At 44.1% G+C, this 17,297-nt stretch overlaps 1 protein-coding gene across 9 annotated transcripts in view; it reads right to left on the bottom strand.

Annotated features, from left to right (window-relative positions):
- Positions 1–3,528: 3,528 nt before the first annotated feature.
- PFKFB2 (6-phosphofructo-2-kinase/fructose-2,6-biphosphatase 2) overlaps positions 3,529–17,297 on the bottom strand; it is a 25,576-nt gene continuing 11,807 nt past the window's right edge. For 5 of the 9 annotated variants that reach the window (XM_035010409.1, XM_035010410.1, XM_035010411.1 and 2 more), the window contains 9 exons: positions 16,295–16,502; positions 15,706–15,852; positions 14,911–15,015; positions 14,028–14,157; positions 13,142–13,204; positions 12,646–12,710; positions 11,807–11,998; positions 11,091–11,158; positions 3,529–5,556 (listed from right to left, as the gene is read on the bottom strand). In XM_035010409.1, coding sequence (XP_034866300.1) covers positions 5,307–5,556; positions 11,091–11,158; positions 11,807–11,998; positions 12,646–12,710; positions 13,142–13,204; positions 14,028–14,157; positions 14,911–15,015; positions 15,706–15,852; positions 16,295–16,502 — 1,228 coding nt within the window. In that variant the 3' untranslated portion in view covers positions 3,529–5,306. The remainder of the gene's footprint in view (positions 5,557–11,090; positions 11,159–11,806; positions 11,999–12,645; positions 12,711–13,141; positions 13,205–14,027; positions 14,158–14,910; positions 15,016–15,705; positions 15,853–16,294; positions 16,503–17,297) is intronic. The other 4 variants (XM_035010412.1, XM_035010414.1, XM_035010415.1 and 1 more) reach the window with 4 other exon arrangements.

The following is a 17,297-nucleotide window of genomic DNA, read 5'->3' as shown; positions in this document are numbered from 1 at the left end:
TGGGACCATGACTGAGCCACCCAGGCACCCCCATAAGTGACTTTTCTAATTGATGTGAAACTGGTTAATATCACACATGGCAACAAACTTTAATATTTGGAATGAGCTTTTCTAACTGATGGAAATTCATTGAACCTCTACTGGACAAAATTCATTTGCCTTGTTATCAGGAATGTTTGCATTGTTTTCAGAAAAGAATTATTTGCATTCCTATCCATTTTCTACCATTAACCTCTAGTCTTACAGAGTTATAAAAAGACTAGTTAATGGAAAATTGATCAAAATTACACACGCCTATGAAATCAATAATCCCAGAGAGGGTCTACAAAGCAATACTCAGGAACCCATTGAAAAATTCCGCCAGTGATTTTTTTGTCTCTTTTGTCAGGTTTGGAGTAATTTTGCTTAACACACCACATATTCTACTTCTTGAGGCATACAAGTTCCCCAGCATCTAATGTATATATTTGTACAACAAATTATTTTAAAAATAGTGTAAGAAAATTTTGCTTACTCTTAAAATTAGGAATTTGTTTATTCCTAAATGAGAAATTCCTAAATTCCTAATAAAATAGAGCATTATTACAAGAAATAATTGGAAATAATCCTTCATCTGAATGGTTTATTTTAGATTCAGATTAGGGTTTTAGAAAGCATACCATATTATTTATAATATTGCTTTAGTAATATTTCTCTATGAAATGTAAAAGTATTTACACTAAGTGAGATATATAGAGACTATAAATATCCTCACAAAGTTTAAGTCAGATTTTCCTGTCAAATAAATTGGAAGAAAACTTTGTTTTCAAAGCTTTTTGGATTTGAGGATTACATATAAGGGATTTTAGGATTATACGTTTTATTACGAGTGTCCAAGCTTAGCAAAATTAATAAATGAGAATTCACACACCCTTCTAGACCTTTGGACATTAAGGGCAATTTGGTCTAATCCAGATTGTTTTCTGGAGAATTGAGGTAACAGTTCTCAAGTGCAATTGTACTGACGGGTTCGCTTGCTCAACAAAAGAATGCGCAGAAGCAATTGGTGAAGAGATAAGGAAGTGAGCAGGGAAGTCAGCAGGGCCTAGGCTAGCGGTAGAGGTGTGGGGAGTTAAACTGCAGTGTGTGTGTGTGTGTGTGTGTGTGTGTGTGTGTGTGTGGTTTTAAGAGAATTGGAAAAAGATGACTTTAAGTTCTCTAGTAGGTTATGATTAGATCCCCTTTGGTCTTTGTCAAGATAATTCCAAAAAGATTTAAAATGCTTTTCCAACGATTTTTTTTTTTTTATGCATTGAGTTGATGTTTCTTGAATGCCTCACCAAGAAAAACCTGGGCCAGAAAAGTAGCCTTTATGCAGATTACATGAGATTAAAACTAACAGAAATTTTTTAAAGCTCTAATTGTTCATGAAACATTGTAGTCTGAGCTTTGTGAGTCAAGACAGACATGCACTATGGCAAGAAGTTAGCGTGGCCTTTGTGCTCCTTCCAGCTGACTGAAATGCAGACAGGATTCCTGTAGCTCAAATAGCTACATTGTACTAGGGGGTAGATTCCAACACATTTTGAGGATGATAAGTGAACACGATAGAAGGATAGAAGGACTGTAAGACAGAAGGTCTTGGATGACTGAGAAAGCTCCATTCCAGCCCTAGGCTGCTTATCTCCACACCTCATTGTGGGGGAGAGTAACCTTCTGTCACATAAAAGGTGCTATTATTCTGTGTTTGCTGGCACCTTCACCTTCTAATCTGAAACACTGATCAATGCAAAAATAAATAAATAAATAAGGCTCTACCAGGGTTTGAGTAAAACAACCCAGGAATTTAAATTTGGGAAAGAATGGTTAATAGACTTTATTAAATTGTGCCCGAGACTGTTTCCCTTTCCATCCATAAATTCTGAAAAGATGATGGACAAAAGAGGAGACGCTCTGACAAATGAAAATGGAATGTAAAATAAGGTAAGAAGATCACTGAGGAAGAAAATCCAAGTGGCTTAAGAAGCTGTTCTCTGAAAGTAGGCTGGATGCTCGATGATGGCACTACCTGTTCAGAGGTGAGGCCCTATTAGTTCTGGAACGCTGCTTCGGCGCTGCTTCGCAAGGGTTCCTATGCTTGTGAAATTATTTCATTTAATTGCGAGGAGAAGCTCATCTCTCAAATCTGACCGAGTTTTCGCAGGGAAGGTACAGCATACCACCAAGAGGGTATCGAGATGCCCTTGGGAATTCAGAAGGGCACTCGGAAGTGAGGTGTTCCACCTGTGGAGACTGGGACGGTGTGGCACCGGCTTAATGAGAACAAAAAATGCACTTGGCACCCTGAGGTTAAGAAAAATAAAATATCACCCCCCCCGCCCCTGGCCCTGGCTGCCCCAGAGGTTAGTGATGCTATCTTGTGATAATCCATTCAAATTCCTAAATATTCTACAGTGTCCGGTTTTAAAAAGTAAGCATTTCCGAATCCCACATATTCTTCCCCCTGCTTAAAAAAGTTAGTATCAAATGGATGGATTTTTTTTTTAAATGTCAAAGAAAAGAAAGGGAAATGGGGTGTGTATACATTATCATCTAGCTCCCGCTTTGCTACCCTGCGGTCATGACGCCCGCTCCACTGAACGTGAAAGTGAGGTGTATCTACCTTTTGTGGGGGAGAGGGGCCTCAGCTTTTGTTAAATCCTCAGATGAGTTCAAGACAATGAATGTAGGTTGGATGGTGGGAATACTTCAAGACCATGAGGCATGGTGATGGGTGAATGCTGGACTGCCATGGGAAGTGCCAGTGGGCTTGTCACCGATCAGGGCAAGCTAATGAGGCTGGCCTCCTCACAGACAGTCCCCAGAGAAGACCCTGGAGAGGCTGAACACATGAGGGAATAATTAAGGCTACAGAAATAAGGCAAATAATGACCATCACCCAACACTGGAGCATTCTCTGAGGAGTCATATTCTACTTCTGGTATCTTTATGAAGTTTCCAGCTACATTTAAAAACAGCATGTTATATGTTTGTTGGGCCCTCACTGTTACACATCTTACCATTTACCTTGTTGTGAGGTAAGTCACTTAATAAGGGTGTTCATTCACCTATTTGTGAAATAAGAATGATCCCAGATGTGCTTTTCCCTCTACAAACGATGGTTTGATGGCCGGGTAATGTAACACCTGCAGAAGTGCTTGGAGATCTTTCTAAGGACAGGGGACCGGGACTTGGTTTTACTCACTGCATGAAAACCAATAGATGATCATTAAATATTTGTTAAATAAATTAATAAAGCTCCAGAATGTCAATAATATATGGCAATAATGATCCCACTGATATCATTTGGAAATGCTAATGTAACTTGATAAAGGCAGGAGTCACCAATTCAAGCACTAGCTAGAAATATATATATGATCTAAGAACTTGAGAATCATTTTCAAGAAGCTAGTTTCAAAGACATTTTGCACAATATTATTAACATTTTGGGTATGTATAATGCACCAAATGTTATTCTATTTTGTGGTGATTTCAAAAATTACTTACATGTTTAAATTAAAAATAACTTTTATTATATTTCTTATTACAAAGCAATACATATTACTGACATATTTTAGCATGATTTTATTTATCCAGGAGATAAACTTCTCTCCAGAGAAATGCACCTCTTGGTTGATACTTATAATAAAAATCAATGAGAAAAAAAAAGTACTCAAAAGAAATCCATTGTGCCTTAACATAGTTATCATCCTTTTACAGAAGACAGATACCTAGACCTTGGAAATTTAATTTAAGGTAATACTATGGACACCACACTTAAAATCTCAAACTACCTAAATTTCAACCAAAAAACAGACAACACCAATTATCTTACATTCTGATCAAACACATGCAAACACTAATATGGGACTTAAAAATATCTCATATGGATGAATAAATAACTAAATAAAAACATTATCTGATCATCAAGACACTGCGTTTAGATGCAGAAAGAAACCTGCAACACAAGAACAAAATGATGACAGTACCACATGCTACAAATGGCCAGATGAAAATCCCCTGCTACAGAGCAGAGTCAGGAGCCTTTCTGAAGGCAGCTTTGTGCGTATAAAATAAGCTCCTGGTTGCCGGATGCTGAACTGCCCGCAGCCCAGCTCATCACATCTTAGGTAACGGAGCCCCGTATCATCCACAGTATAAAAGAACCATTTGGGAAAAGCTGCATTTCATTACTTTTGTTACGTACCCTTTCGCCCAGCAAGTGGGTATCTGCATGAAAGGGAAAAATTATTTAAAAAGCTAAAAAACTTACTATCCTTAAAAAAAAAAAATTGCTTGTAAGATATTTATCCTTTGGAGCTTCCATACCCTCCTTTGGAGTTGTGACATTAAAATCACACTGACAGAGAATCACATTGATCTAGAGAATTACCTGGCTTATCTTTACAGGAAGCCAAATGACACACCCCTCAAGGACTCATGTCTCCCTTGCCCTCCCCCCCAGTGTTCTATACATAAGAGACCAGGAGACCCCACTAGTGACAATTAGCTAAGAGGCAGGCATCAGAAGACCAGCTGCTCTCGAAGGCACAGCCACAGCTTTCGTAGAGACCACATCATAGTGATAAACCCCACAGAAAATCATGTGCCCCTGCACCTGGTCTGAAGAAAGAACTCCCTGGTAGAGTTGATTCCCAAGGAACCCTCTACTTCTCCAGGTCATGTCAATGGTGCCCTACTTTTCTCTCCAGCCCTCATTCCCAACCACTGGAGAATGACATATCCCTCTGCCACTGTGAGGGGACACAGCATCAGGTAGGAAATATAGTGGGTACTTTGAAGACGGGGACCCATTCTGGGGAGTTCTGCAGTCAGATCCTGCCCTTACAGGGCCTGAACAAGGAAAAACTTCTCTACATGAAAAGGTGGCTGACACTGCTCTTCCATCGCCGCAGAAGAGACATTTCAGGGACTGACTTTCTCAGATACCCTCTACTCACCTGGTGAATTTGTCTCTTGTTTCCAACGTGACAAAAAGGGATGGCTAACATCTGTGTATTGTCCTCTAGCCTGCTCGGCTGGAATGGACGAAGAGACCAGCTCTGACAGCACTGAACAGGCTTGCTGCAGTGCAGCCCTCTCACTTGGAAACAAATCTGAAGAGGTGCATTTGCATTTCAGAAAAGAACAGGCCGCCAGGGATACAATTGCAGGTAGGAAGTTAAATGCTGAAACGGAACAAGACTGGCCAACTGGGGTCACACCCAGCAAAGAGATAATACACACTGATCAGGTCAGGCTGTGAGATGTTTTGAGGCAGAGGGAAGTTAAGTTATCCCGTGTAAGATATTCCCGTTAGGTATGACAGGAAGAAATGTAATGTTTGTCCAGGCCTCATTTTGGTGGCCCCAAATGTCCAATCCCAGCTTAACTTCCTGATGGGAGCCCCTGTGGAGCTGCCATCCCAAGCTTTGTAGTAGATCTTGGAGAGGTCTGGCCTCGGCCTTCACATCATCAGCAAAGCGATGTGAGGGATGCTGAAGAAGAGTGCCTGTGCACAGCCAACCCGGTCTCTGCCTATGAGCCAGAGAGGAAGAGAGACAAAGCGATTAGACCATGGCCAAAAGGCAAATAAAAGTAATGCAGAACCCCCCCCCCCCCACTGATCCCCCACCGCCCACATCCCCACCTCCGCACACATGCATGGACCCTCTGTTGTGCTGGTACACACCCTTTTACCCTTTAGCAAACTCCCAACAGTATAGTCATGGGCTTCTTTCCCTGAGAAACCGACCTTTGTAACCATGTTGGACCAGGCACTTCTTCCAGACCTAGACTATAAGCTATATACCCAAGATAGGAGGTAGAAGCTGCAGGAAATCCTGTGGTAAAAGGAGAGCACACAGGCCACTATCAACCAAAAGACCATGCTGACAAAACGGCATTGCTGTCACGGCTACGTGGCTTCTGAGGAGGGTCTCTACAGTTGTAGCTATCCCAGGCCGTTCCGCAATCCGTCAGAGCAGAAATCAGCTTCTTCCCATAAACTGGGATTGAATGTTTTGTGAGGAATTCTTCCCCCTAGAGCAGTGTTTCTCAAGTATTAAATGTGCATCTGAATCACTTGGTAATGCTATTAAGTCCAAGATTCTGACTCAGTAGGCCCCAGAGTGCATGTCTAATGAGCTCCTGCAGCTCTTCGAGGCTGACAAAGAACTGAAGAGAGAGGCAGTGACACAGTTCCACCTTACTTCCTGTCCCAGAAGTCAAATGCCATTTCATTCCATTGACTGTAAGCTCTTTACAAAAAGGCAGGTCATGTTTTAGAAGAACAGCCCACTAAATTCTAGGAAATCTCCGCATTTTTTTCTTTACAATAATGAGTTACATGTGGCTAAGGGGAGTCATAGTACAGTACGGGCAAAGGTACGTTTTCTTAATTCTTGTAGAGGCGCCAACAAGTCCACACAACTTCTACGGAAGTTCACGTGCCTTCCAAAACGTCCTTCCCATCTCTCCCAGAAGGTGGTGGAAGAGAGCCATGCCCACACCAAGGACTCCAGTCACACCGCCAACTGGCTTTGGCTCCTCTGAGGCTCAATCATGGAACACCAGGAGACAGTTTCAAAGGTGGGGGAGTGGGTGGAGAACACAACCCAAAATATAAAACAAAAAACCCAGAAGCCTTCTCATAGGTTCAAGTTACTCAACAATTTTATTTACCCATTCTACAAACACACACACACACACACACACAAAAGCACATTTCAAATATAGTTATACACACCTTATGTGGATCTGAGTGGCATATTTTGATACCAATGTCACCAGATTAAGTCAGAATGCTGGTAAGGACTCACATTCCTTTTTCACCAGAGCTGTGCCTAGGAAATCCGCAGGATAACTCTATGCATGAGTTCCCAATTCAGTTCATTCCCTTCACCAATTTCCACCCCCCTCCAGGGGCACAGCTGGTGATCAGTCCTTTGCTTTTGCCACAGTAAAACCATCACCATATCAGAACGAGCGGATTTTGTTATTTAAACACAATTAAAAAAATGTACACAAGCAGTTCAGATACAAAAACATTGAGTTGGTAAAGACTGGTCCTACCTAGATCCCCAGTGAAAGACTGACTGGAAAGAACACCTTTGCCAACTCTTAAGATCAATTTTTAAATGCAAAACTTCCTTTGCATTTTTATTTATTAGATTTGAATAAGAGTCAAATGCAACAACAGCATTATCCGCTGCTACATCCTGTGACAGGGAAGCTGAGGACACAGAAGGTTCAGAAGCAGACGGTAAAAGGGAAGTCCTGCCTAGAAGTGGGAGAGTGGGTGGAATTCACGCAGGTAGAGGTAACAATTACAGGCTTTGAGGAGGTACTTCCTTCACTGAGTTCACAAAATATCACACAAAAGTGATGTTCAACCTTCGTTTTCTACAAAATGATGAGATTTTTGACTGCTACTCTAAAAGCAATGTCTATTAAAAATCATAGGTACAGAACTTCCCCCTGAAAAAAAAGGTAAAGTGTTTACTTCCTTTCTTTGTAGGACACATGCAACGGACACAAAATCACAGTAATATGCATATACTACTAACTGGTACAATTAGAAAACAGACGGTCAGATTAAAAAACCCTACTGGAGTCTGTCAGTCAGTCAGTCAGTCAGTCAGCATACAGATTCTACCAGGGTCTGCCAGTCAGTAAGTACATGGATACTACTAGATACAGTCTTCTGGACACTATGCATCCAAATTAAATTCCTGGACTTACTTCTGATGACTGTATCACCTCTCTGGGAAGTCAGAGATCCATCCTGCCAATGTCACAACCTGCTCAATTGTTAGATATTTTTTAAATTGAAATATTTTAAAACATGACCAAGTCAAAATACATCCTAGAAAACCTGGGTAAATTGACCAAATTTCTTGAAAACAAACACAACATGGCTTCTGAACTGGGCAAAAACAATGGAATGTCCGTTAAGACTGTATAACCCAGATATAGTTCTCTCAATCATTAGACATTCTTCCCCCTGTCCTTTGGCTACCCCAAGCACCAGTGAGTTTCTCTAGAACCCACACCTCCTACTCACAGAAAAACCGGAAGATGGGATTTATTTCCAAAGTTATATCATATTTCTTGAGAATGCTGGTGCCTCTGCAGATCCATTTGTGGATTGCAAAAAGGAACACCCAGAACTTCACAGGAAACACTCCTCCATTCAGCCTGGGAATACAGACACGTTGTATTCCTAATTCTAACTTCTTGGGGGAGAAACAAACAAACAAAACCCTGAGACAATAAGATAGGGCAGACCCCCTACACATGTTTTTAAGATTTCCTAATTCTACTTTGCAGCTGAATGTAAAACAATCCCCTTATCAAAACAAAAACCAAAGACAATACAGATTAAGAAGAACTAAATTCTAATTTGAGGATTATGAGACAAGAGAAGCTAGTTCTCTAAATCTGCTTTGGATTCCTCTTTCAAGTCTGTTACAAAATTCATCATTCAGCTTCCAAGCAAGAAAATGAAATATACAGGGATTTTCCTTTCTCCATTTACTAGATTAAATAATTTAATAGATTAAATGCTAAAGCCTTCACCTATTTCTCCCACAATGAAACCAAAAGCCTCAGCAAAAGGTGTTCCAGAATCCATCCTTTCTTTGTAGAATCTATGACCTAGACATAACTATAGCAATGTGCAGATACTACCAGTACACATTCCAGTAAGAAAGGAAGAGGAGGATAGAAAAGATAGGAAGTGGAACTCCTCTAAAATTTGGAGTAAGAGCTCTATGCCACTCTGTATTCTCCTGGCTTCTTCCTGCAGAAACTTCTCTGGAGGGATCTTGCTCTAAAAACTGAAGGATGCCGAAAGCCTTGCTACCGTGAAGTTCTAATTTCTTGTATCCCACCTGAGACTAAAAAGACCACCTCAGGCTCCTCTTTTGGGGGAAGCAAACTAGCATGGGGGAGAGTGGAGAAATAAGGAGCAGGCTGAGGGCCACAGTGAACATCCTGGTGACCTGTGGCTCATGCTGGGGTTTATAACAGGGTAACACAATGCTCGTGTGTTAGAGAATCATCCTCTCACTAAGAGTATGCACAACCCAAATCCAAAGTCTTTGGATCAAAATGCTCCTGCTTGTCATTCATTAGCTCTGAATTATTCTTATTGCACGGCAGGAAAAAAAAAAAACTGAATGAATAATCATTTGGGCTAAGGATGCTGCCGGCCAAGTAAGGTTAGATGAAGCCACCTTGTAAAATGCCCCCCACACCACCTAGACCACATCTCATTCTCACCTGGAGGGGGAGGACTCTCACCTGCTACCCCCCTTCAGTCTCACAGGACAAGAGAAAAGTCAGAAGGGATCTGAACTCCCCTTCAGTGTCCACACTTACAGACGCAATGTGTTGCTCTTTTGCAAATGTTCATTTATTATAAACTATATACCCTGTCTCTAAAATAACCTTCTTCAGGGCAAGGACCTTTTCTTCCACTTCTGTGCACCCTATCACCATCAGCCCCCCCCCCCCCCAGCCCAAAGCCCTGCAAAGACACCATGTACCCAGAATGTAATGGCAAAACAGAAATAGCAGGTTAGACACACTGAGGAGCAGAAGCTAGGCAAGCAGACTTTGGAAACACTGTGATGTCCTGCTCTACTCAGATGCAAGAATAAAGGACTCAAGGTCACAAGGCAGCTGCCTATGATGATAACCTTTATCATCCTACAGGTTTTATCTCTGTGCCTTTATCCAGAGTGCTGAAAATTCCCAGCTATTCCCCGAGGACATTTATTCCACAGTGCTTTGTTCCACAACACCTTGCAGTGTAAAGGGTTAAAGATGGGACTAGAACCCAGAATAACGCTCTAAAACACAGCAGCCTGCCTTCAAGGGGGTCACTTAGTGTGATACTTAGTGTATTACTTAGTGTAATACTGTGATCTGCTCACACGTCTAACTCCAGAGAATCGTCCTTTCAGAGCCAAAAAGAATTCAGAATTCTTAGGTTGACGCTCTGTCCGAAGAACTACTCCAGTATTTCTCCCCACAACTGAAATGGAGCTCTAACCCTGAGTATGAATCAGAATCTTCAGGGAAGTTATTGCCAACGCATACATGCCCAGACCCCAACCCCAGAGATTCTGAGTTAGTATTAAGCCTAATGTGGACTGGGGCATGTATGTATTTCAAAAATTCTAAAGAGGATTGTAATGAATGCTCCTAGATGAGAACCATGACAAAAGGGTCTTCTATTACCAAAGAAAAAGACCCTTGGCAAATACGTCACTTGCTCTCACTGGTTTCCTCTAAAAGACAATTGATTAACTTTAAGGTGTGGATGTATTCCATCACTTTTAAAAATCTCATGAGAAATCCGAATTCTCTCTCAGAAAACTGCACATATATTCATGTTTTATATACCGAATTGGAGGGGCCACCAAGGAGTTAAGAATCCCCTGTTCTAAACGTTTCCTGTTTAACCCTAGAGAAAACAAAATGACAAAAGTGAATAGGCAATTCCAGATAATTAAGAGCTAGACCCCTCAAGGTCCCAAAGACTCCTGGAAACCAAGATGAGATAAAAGAATACACCGGTGAGGGAGATTAAATTCATGGCCAGGCCTTTCCACATTTGGGGGCGTGGGGGGAAACACTGCTCATGCAAAATATTTTAACGTAAAGAGGAGAGTGTGTTGAAAATTACAGGAAAATAAAAAGCTCTAGTGAACTCTTCGCTGCCGTCTGTCTGCCTTGAGCAATTCCAGTATCAGCGGTGACTCTTTAATCTAACTCTGTCCTTCTAAACAGCCCCAGAGGTCACTGGCCTTGGCAGGAAAGTTGCTGTGGTTGGCAAAGCTGGGAGCCACTGAAAAAAGACATGACTGCCCTACAAGAGCCCTGCAAGACCTAGAGAACGTCCTATTCTCCTAAACCTCATTCCACAGCCGCCAAAAAGACCCATGCCTGGCTCTTGAAGTGAAAAATACCAACCAAGATATTTCACACATACTCAGAGCCAACTCCCCTGGAGCCTCAAAGACTTAGGACTGGCTCTCATGAAAGGAGGCACGAACTCTCACCCTATGTCCACTTGTGGGCTCCAGAGCATCTGTGGATGTTCTGCAGCCTGGGCTGACCCTTTCAGGACCTGGCTTGAGAGGAAAGGAGAGGGGTAAAAAAAAAGCTCCCCCAGTCTGGATCCATTGAGGCCCCCTGCAGAGAGCATCAACAGAGCCCAGACTTCTCTCTCGCCAACCACCCCTTCCCTCCTCAACAGACACGATGACAAGGCCATGCATCACACTGGAGAATCCAAAGGGGAGGTGAGCAAGGGGGGAACAAAGCAAGCAAGTAAGGACTGTGAGTAAAGCACACCTTGAAGAGACAAAGGTGAAGGAAAAATGGGCTTCTGTCTCCCCCTCCGCCCCACCCCCTCCTTCACCAACACAAGGACATGAGTAGTTTAGACACCAAGGATAAGAACCAAGGCTATGGGGCAGGCTTAACCTCAGACCCAGCTATGCTTAACCCAGGGGAGTGTAGCCCTTTTCCTCCTCCTCCAGACCACCCCAACCAAGGACATGTCCTAAAACACCCACTGGTCAAATTGCCCCTGGGCAGGGAGATGTTTCACACTGGAGAACAGCTAAGATTGGTTTGGAAACACATTAGCTCACATTCTGTGTTAAAGTCCATGGTGGGGTGTTGGGGGTGGGGTCTGGAAGTTAAATGACTCATTGGTGCTTAGAGACAAGGGCAGGAGGCCAAGCCTGGAAGGGACACACGGTTACACCACCGGAATGCTGACTTGGGTCTTCGGCTGGTCGGCCCCTTCTTGCGTGTCCAGGGTACGGAGAGGGCTGAGGGGCTTGAGGGGCCGGCTCCCAACACTGTAATTTCTTGGACGCCTTATTGTATTCGAACTGGACAGAGGCGTAAAGCTGTTCCTTCTCATCCTTACAGGGGTTTGGTTCTTGGGGAAGTTGTTCTAATTGGAAATGGAGGGACACCACACAAATGAAAGCCAAGCCAAAAGCTCACTCATAAAGGTTAAATAATGCCTGTAACCACAACCGTTTCTTCCAGTCCTGCTCCTCTGCAGATAGAGTCTCTCATAAGACATGGGCCATGGCCTTAGCCCTAGTCCCAGGAAGCTAAAGGGTTGTAGAAGGAGAAGCTCCTTGAGCATCATACTCCAAAGGAGGAAGGAGGGCCCACGAAAGGAAGGGGCTTATTTAAGATCACACAGATTATCAGGACAGACCTAGGAACAAACCCTATACCGCTTGACCCCACCTTATAGGCTCCTCTGGGTCCTACTCTCAAGGGAGCACTCCCTGGGGGGGAAAAAATCTGTATATGACTTCGGCCAAACACTTCCCATATTTAACTGGATTTCCAGGAGCCAACTTTCAAGGTTAAGACTCATGAAAGAGGTACTAATTTTAAAAAAGTAGTAATTCCAACATTTCTTCCTTTTGGAAGTAAGCAGACTAGGATATGAGTTACATAGGACATGAGTTCTGGATGTGTTTCCCTTTTGTATATAAACAAAACCCGAGTCTCGTGATGTGAAAGGTTCAAAGACTCAAGGTGGCAGGGAGCCTGCATGTTCATCTGCGGGAGAATACTTACGGTTGGCTTGTCACGGTGAGTGTTCACAGCCTCCACATTGAGTTTAATTGTTTCCACTTTACATCCTGAGGAAACAGAGGAAAGAGAAAAGGCCTTCAGGAAAAAAGCTCCAAGAAAAATTCCTTAGATTCAGTATGGGAAACATATCATAAAAGAATGTATATATTCCCAAATATACACATCCTTTTTTTAAAGATTTTATTCATGCATTAAAAAAAGAGAGAGAGAGATGCAGAGCATGAGCAAGGGGAGGGGCAGAGGGAGAGGGACTCGATCCCAGGACCCAGAGATCATGACCTGAGCCAAAGGCAGACACTTAACCAACTGAGCCACCCATGCACCCCCATACATCCTTTTAAAAATGGAAAGCACTGATGGAATTTCCCTGGTATACAGGGGTGATAAAGTTGAACTTCTAGACAAACTTCAGAGAAAATTCAAATAGCCTGACTTTCTTCAATCCCCACATCCTGCCCACTGCTAAGCTCATAGTTACCGTAGGCCACAGGAGTAAGTTTGAAGATGGTATGGAGGGGGCACCTCAAGTATGGTAGCTCATCTGAAAACAGAAAGACCAGGTGAGAGAAGTCTCTTAGTACTATGGATTAAGGTCAAGTAAGTGGGAGAATCTAAGGAGCTCATGAGTTCTCTTCACCCTGACCTAGAGTTGTACAATTCCTCCCCTAGGCCCCAGGCAATTATCGGGACGGCCACTAAAGAAGCTGCCCGATCTACAGAGAGGCTAAGGAAGGAAAGCAGTCCATTTTAGAACCTTCCATGAAGGCAAAACAGAAGTGAGCAGGACCCGGTGGAAGGGAAGATTGTGGCCTATATGGGTGTACCAAAGGCCAATCTGCAGGCTGCCCAGCAGCTCAGATAGATGAAGAGGAGGGGAGGGGAGGGGAGGGGGTGGGGAGGGGGAGGAGGAGGGGAAAGGGAAGGGGAAAGGAAAGGAGAAGGGAAGGGAAGGGTCAGAAAAGTCAACAAGTTCCTTCAGGCTTTACCCAGAAACTGTCCTATGATGAATCCAAAGGATGAAGATGCTTTTAAGACACCACCCACCTTGTAGCCAAATAACAAGCCGGGAATGTGCAAAACCACTTTTCTGATTCTGCCAGGAGGGTCAGCTAGACACTGGCCCTCTAGCCAAGCAGGATTAAGGAGCTCCAGCAGTGGCCACTCCAATGGGGGCTTTGGTACCAGAGGAGTAACTTCAGCGAGTAGCTGGCCCAGTGGCTGCTGGGAGCCCCACACTGCTGTCAGAAGAATGCACTCCAGTTTGAGTGGAAGAGGGGCAGGTTCTGTTGCCTGGGATCCTGGCGCCACCCTGAGTCCAACCCCCTCGCCATGAATGTGTCCCCTGGCCCTTCCCCAAATGTCACCTGCACCCTTATCCAAGAAGTAGGCCAGCAGGCAGCGCATGACAGCCTGGTGGGAGATCACGAGGACGTTGCCCTGCCGCTCCAGCTCCATGATGACGGGCTCCAGCCGCTGCACCAGGTCCTGGTACGACTGCGGGGGAAGTGAGGCAGACTGGTGGGAGGCCAGGCACAGGCTAGCAGCCAAGTCAGTGGCTGGCTCCAGAGTCAGGAGGCCACTTCTCCTTCCTCCCCAGCTGGCTTTCCTGCTGGAGGTTCAGCGACTTCATGTCGCCTGCTAACTACCCCCAGCCCTGTGATCTCTTGAGAATCCTCAGACCTTTCAAGAGCAACATTTAGATTGAGAAAACTACAGGTCAAAAAGAAGAAATGTGAATTCAGCCTGGGTCTTTTTTCCTTCCCACAGATGAACAGGCAGCACGTGAGGCTCCGAGGGCTTTCCTGGACCTCTGCTGTTGGTTTTAGTTACCTGGGCCTCCCAGGGCTCTAGACTACAAAGCCCCTCGGGCCAGCGAACAGCCTCAAACATGCGAGATGACAGGGAAATCATTCATACCCCATATATTGACTCGGGGCCTATACCTGCTTGGGTCGGGGTGGGACTGAGGGAGTGGAATGAAAAAAAGAAGTAAAAAAGAAGATGCTGATTCTACAATGAATCAACACACAAGACATCCTGTCACCCTTTTCCCTGGAGATCTTAATGAGATGTTTGACGGTCTAAGCTGAATTAAACACACTATGACCCAAAGTTGGAGGACAAAACTACATGATGCCTTGACTACCCTTTCTAGACCTTCCACATCCCATTCACTCCTTCCCCCTAATTAAAGTTAAACCCCCAACGGAGGGCTGGATAGTCACACCACGTGAGGGGAAATCTCACCTCCCCACCAGGGTACCGATACAAGTATTTCTCTTGATCTCGAAGCGCGAACTCGTCCGGGTACTGCTTCTCAATCTGCGCATAGGTCATCTCCTCACACACGCCCTGCAGGGAGCCACATCGGCTGCAGGAGGAAGGCCGCCCCATGCGGCACCCCCCCAAACAAGGGGGGCGACACTAAGGAATCCTTAGTGTCCCAGTCCCAGCACAGTGCCTGGCACGGGGAGGGCCACTGCGCAGGAGACGTGGCTTCTCAGGTTGCTCCGACTACTTGCTCCGACTACTTCAGAAAAGTTAAAGGTCCAAGAAAAGTCAGCAGGATAAAGGGAACAGGAAGCAGGGGAGGAGAAACTGAAGGGACCAGAGAATTCTGGCAGAAGGCATAAAAAGGTACAGAGGAAGAAAAGAAAAATGTCTGCTTTTGTGCTCAAGCACAGAGAAAGCCAAGAAAAAAATTTGGAAAGGACCAAGTGATCTAAGCAGAAATTAAAGAAGGGAGTTGTTAGTTATTTCTTTTCCCCAGCAGAAAAATATACAAAGAAACAAAATGGAGCGGTGCTGTCCCCAGATGCCAGAGGGGCTAGGTCACAGACTGGTCTAGGCCCGTGATTGCCACAGGTGCTCAAATAGGCAGGAAGCCCTGACTGGGGTGCAATTGTTCCCTCTTCTTCCCCTACTACTACTACCTGGTAGTTCTAGTTTTCTAGATAAAACTGACCATATTGTGACTTCTGAGAGCTCCTGCCTGAATAAGTGACTCTTACTGGCTTTGCAGCCATCAGAATTCCTACTCACAGCATCGATCTCATTCAGAATCTTCCACTGCTCATAGGTCACACCCAGGGATTCAGCAGTCTGGATTGTCCTCTTTAGCTGGCTCGTCCACACTTTAAGGTCTGCTATCTCCTGTTCCTCCAGAAACTTCCTTAGAGCCTGGGCAAACTTGGGTTGGAGATAAAAATTTTAAAGGAGAGAAACGTGCGCACACACGCACATACAGACACACACACACAATTGCTAACTTGGCCTACAAAGGGCAACGTGTAGGACCATGGTCAAAATCCAAAAGGTGCTACACAGTTATGATAAACCCAAGAAGAAATGAACTTCCACTGGAGCATCCTGTACCGTGCTCAGCACACAAGTCATGCCCATTAAATATCTGACAGTTGAATTAACAGAAGTGGTTCCAAGTTACCACATTACAACACAGCCAGAATCAGTGGACAAGAAGAGGTCTTCCACATTTGCTTGATTATCTGAAACCACAGCCTCAGCCCCAATGGGATTTAGGAAGAAGTAAGGGGATAAGAGAGATGACCTCCACCATGCCCTTCCTCCAACTCTAAACCTGGGAAATCCAGCCTGCTGCTGAATGCCTCACCTGTTTTCCCCGCAACGAGAGGCCAGAGTCACCCCCAATCCTCCCCAAGAGGTTGAATTCGCTCTCTCCATGCCGGCAAAGGTAAATGGTGCGAGGCTGCACGTGGATATTCATGAGGTAGTAGACTATCTTGCTCTGGATGTAGTCCTGGACTCTGTTCACTAAAAATCGCTGGCCCACATTTATCACCTTGATGAAAGAAAGATCCCTGGGACAGAGCAGGAGAAAAGAGAATCCCTGGGAATGAAAATCTGAGGATACCAGTGGGAAGGGAAGGATTCCCGTAATTACTTGCAGGTTTGAGGCAGCTCTTCCTCGTCTCCTGTCAGAGCCAACCCACATTTTAAGGAACCAACAACCAGTAGGAGGCGGATTGCACCTCAGACCCAAGATGAAGTAAGATGTCCCGAACTTCTGGCCAGTCTATCATTTCTTCAAGTGCCTGTACCGTGCCATGTAGTTTAGATAAGTAGGATACGAAGAATCCAGGCTTTCCCTCAAGGGTTAGACTAGGTGACCTGACAATTTTGCTAACCCTGAAGTTTAGTGAGAAGCACAACCCCCATCTGAGCTGGTCAAGACCTGGCCAGGGGATGGCATGGCCCGCGGGGAGGGCAGCAGGCAGCAGAATCTTAGAGATTTCTCCATGTCCCCTGCATTTACCTAATCAAGCCTCTCTCGGAGGTACTTCTGCAGTGGTTGCCTCATCAGAATTTTTCTCATTGTAAAAATGATAAATGCTAACTGAATTTAAATTTTAAAAAAAATGATACTTATTCCAAAAACATTTTCAAAAAAAGATAGAATGATGCAAATAAAAACCACCCAAACCCTACCATCAGAAATACTATCTATAAACACACACACACACACACACATACACACTGTTCTAGAATGTTTTTCTATAAAGGACTTCTATATAGAATATACTATTACACCATCTCTAGAACAGTGGTTTTCAAACTCTATATTAAGGAACACCTCCAAATACTAACATTTCAAA

The sequence above is a fragment of the Mirounga leonina genome, unplaced genomic scaffold, assembly GCF_011800145.1.
Source record: "Mirounga leonina isolate KUSES-001 unplaced genomic scaffold, KU_Mleo_1.0 Mir_154, whole genome shotgun sequence".
NCBI lineage: Eukaryota > Metazoa > Chordata > Mammalia > Carnivora > Phocidae > Mirounga > Mirounga leonina.
Note: the sequence above shows the minus strand (reverse complement) of the source record. Positions and strands in the feature narration are given on the sequence as shown.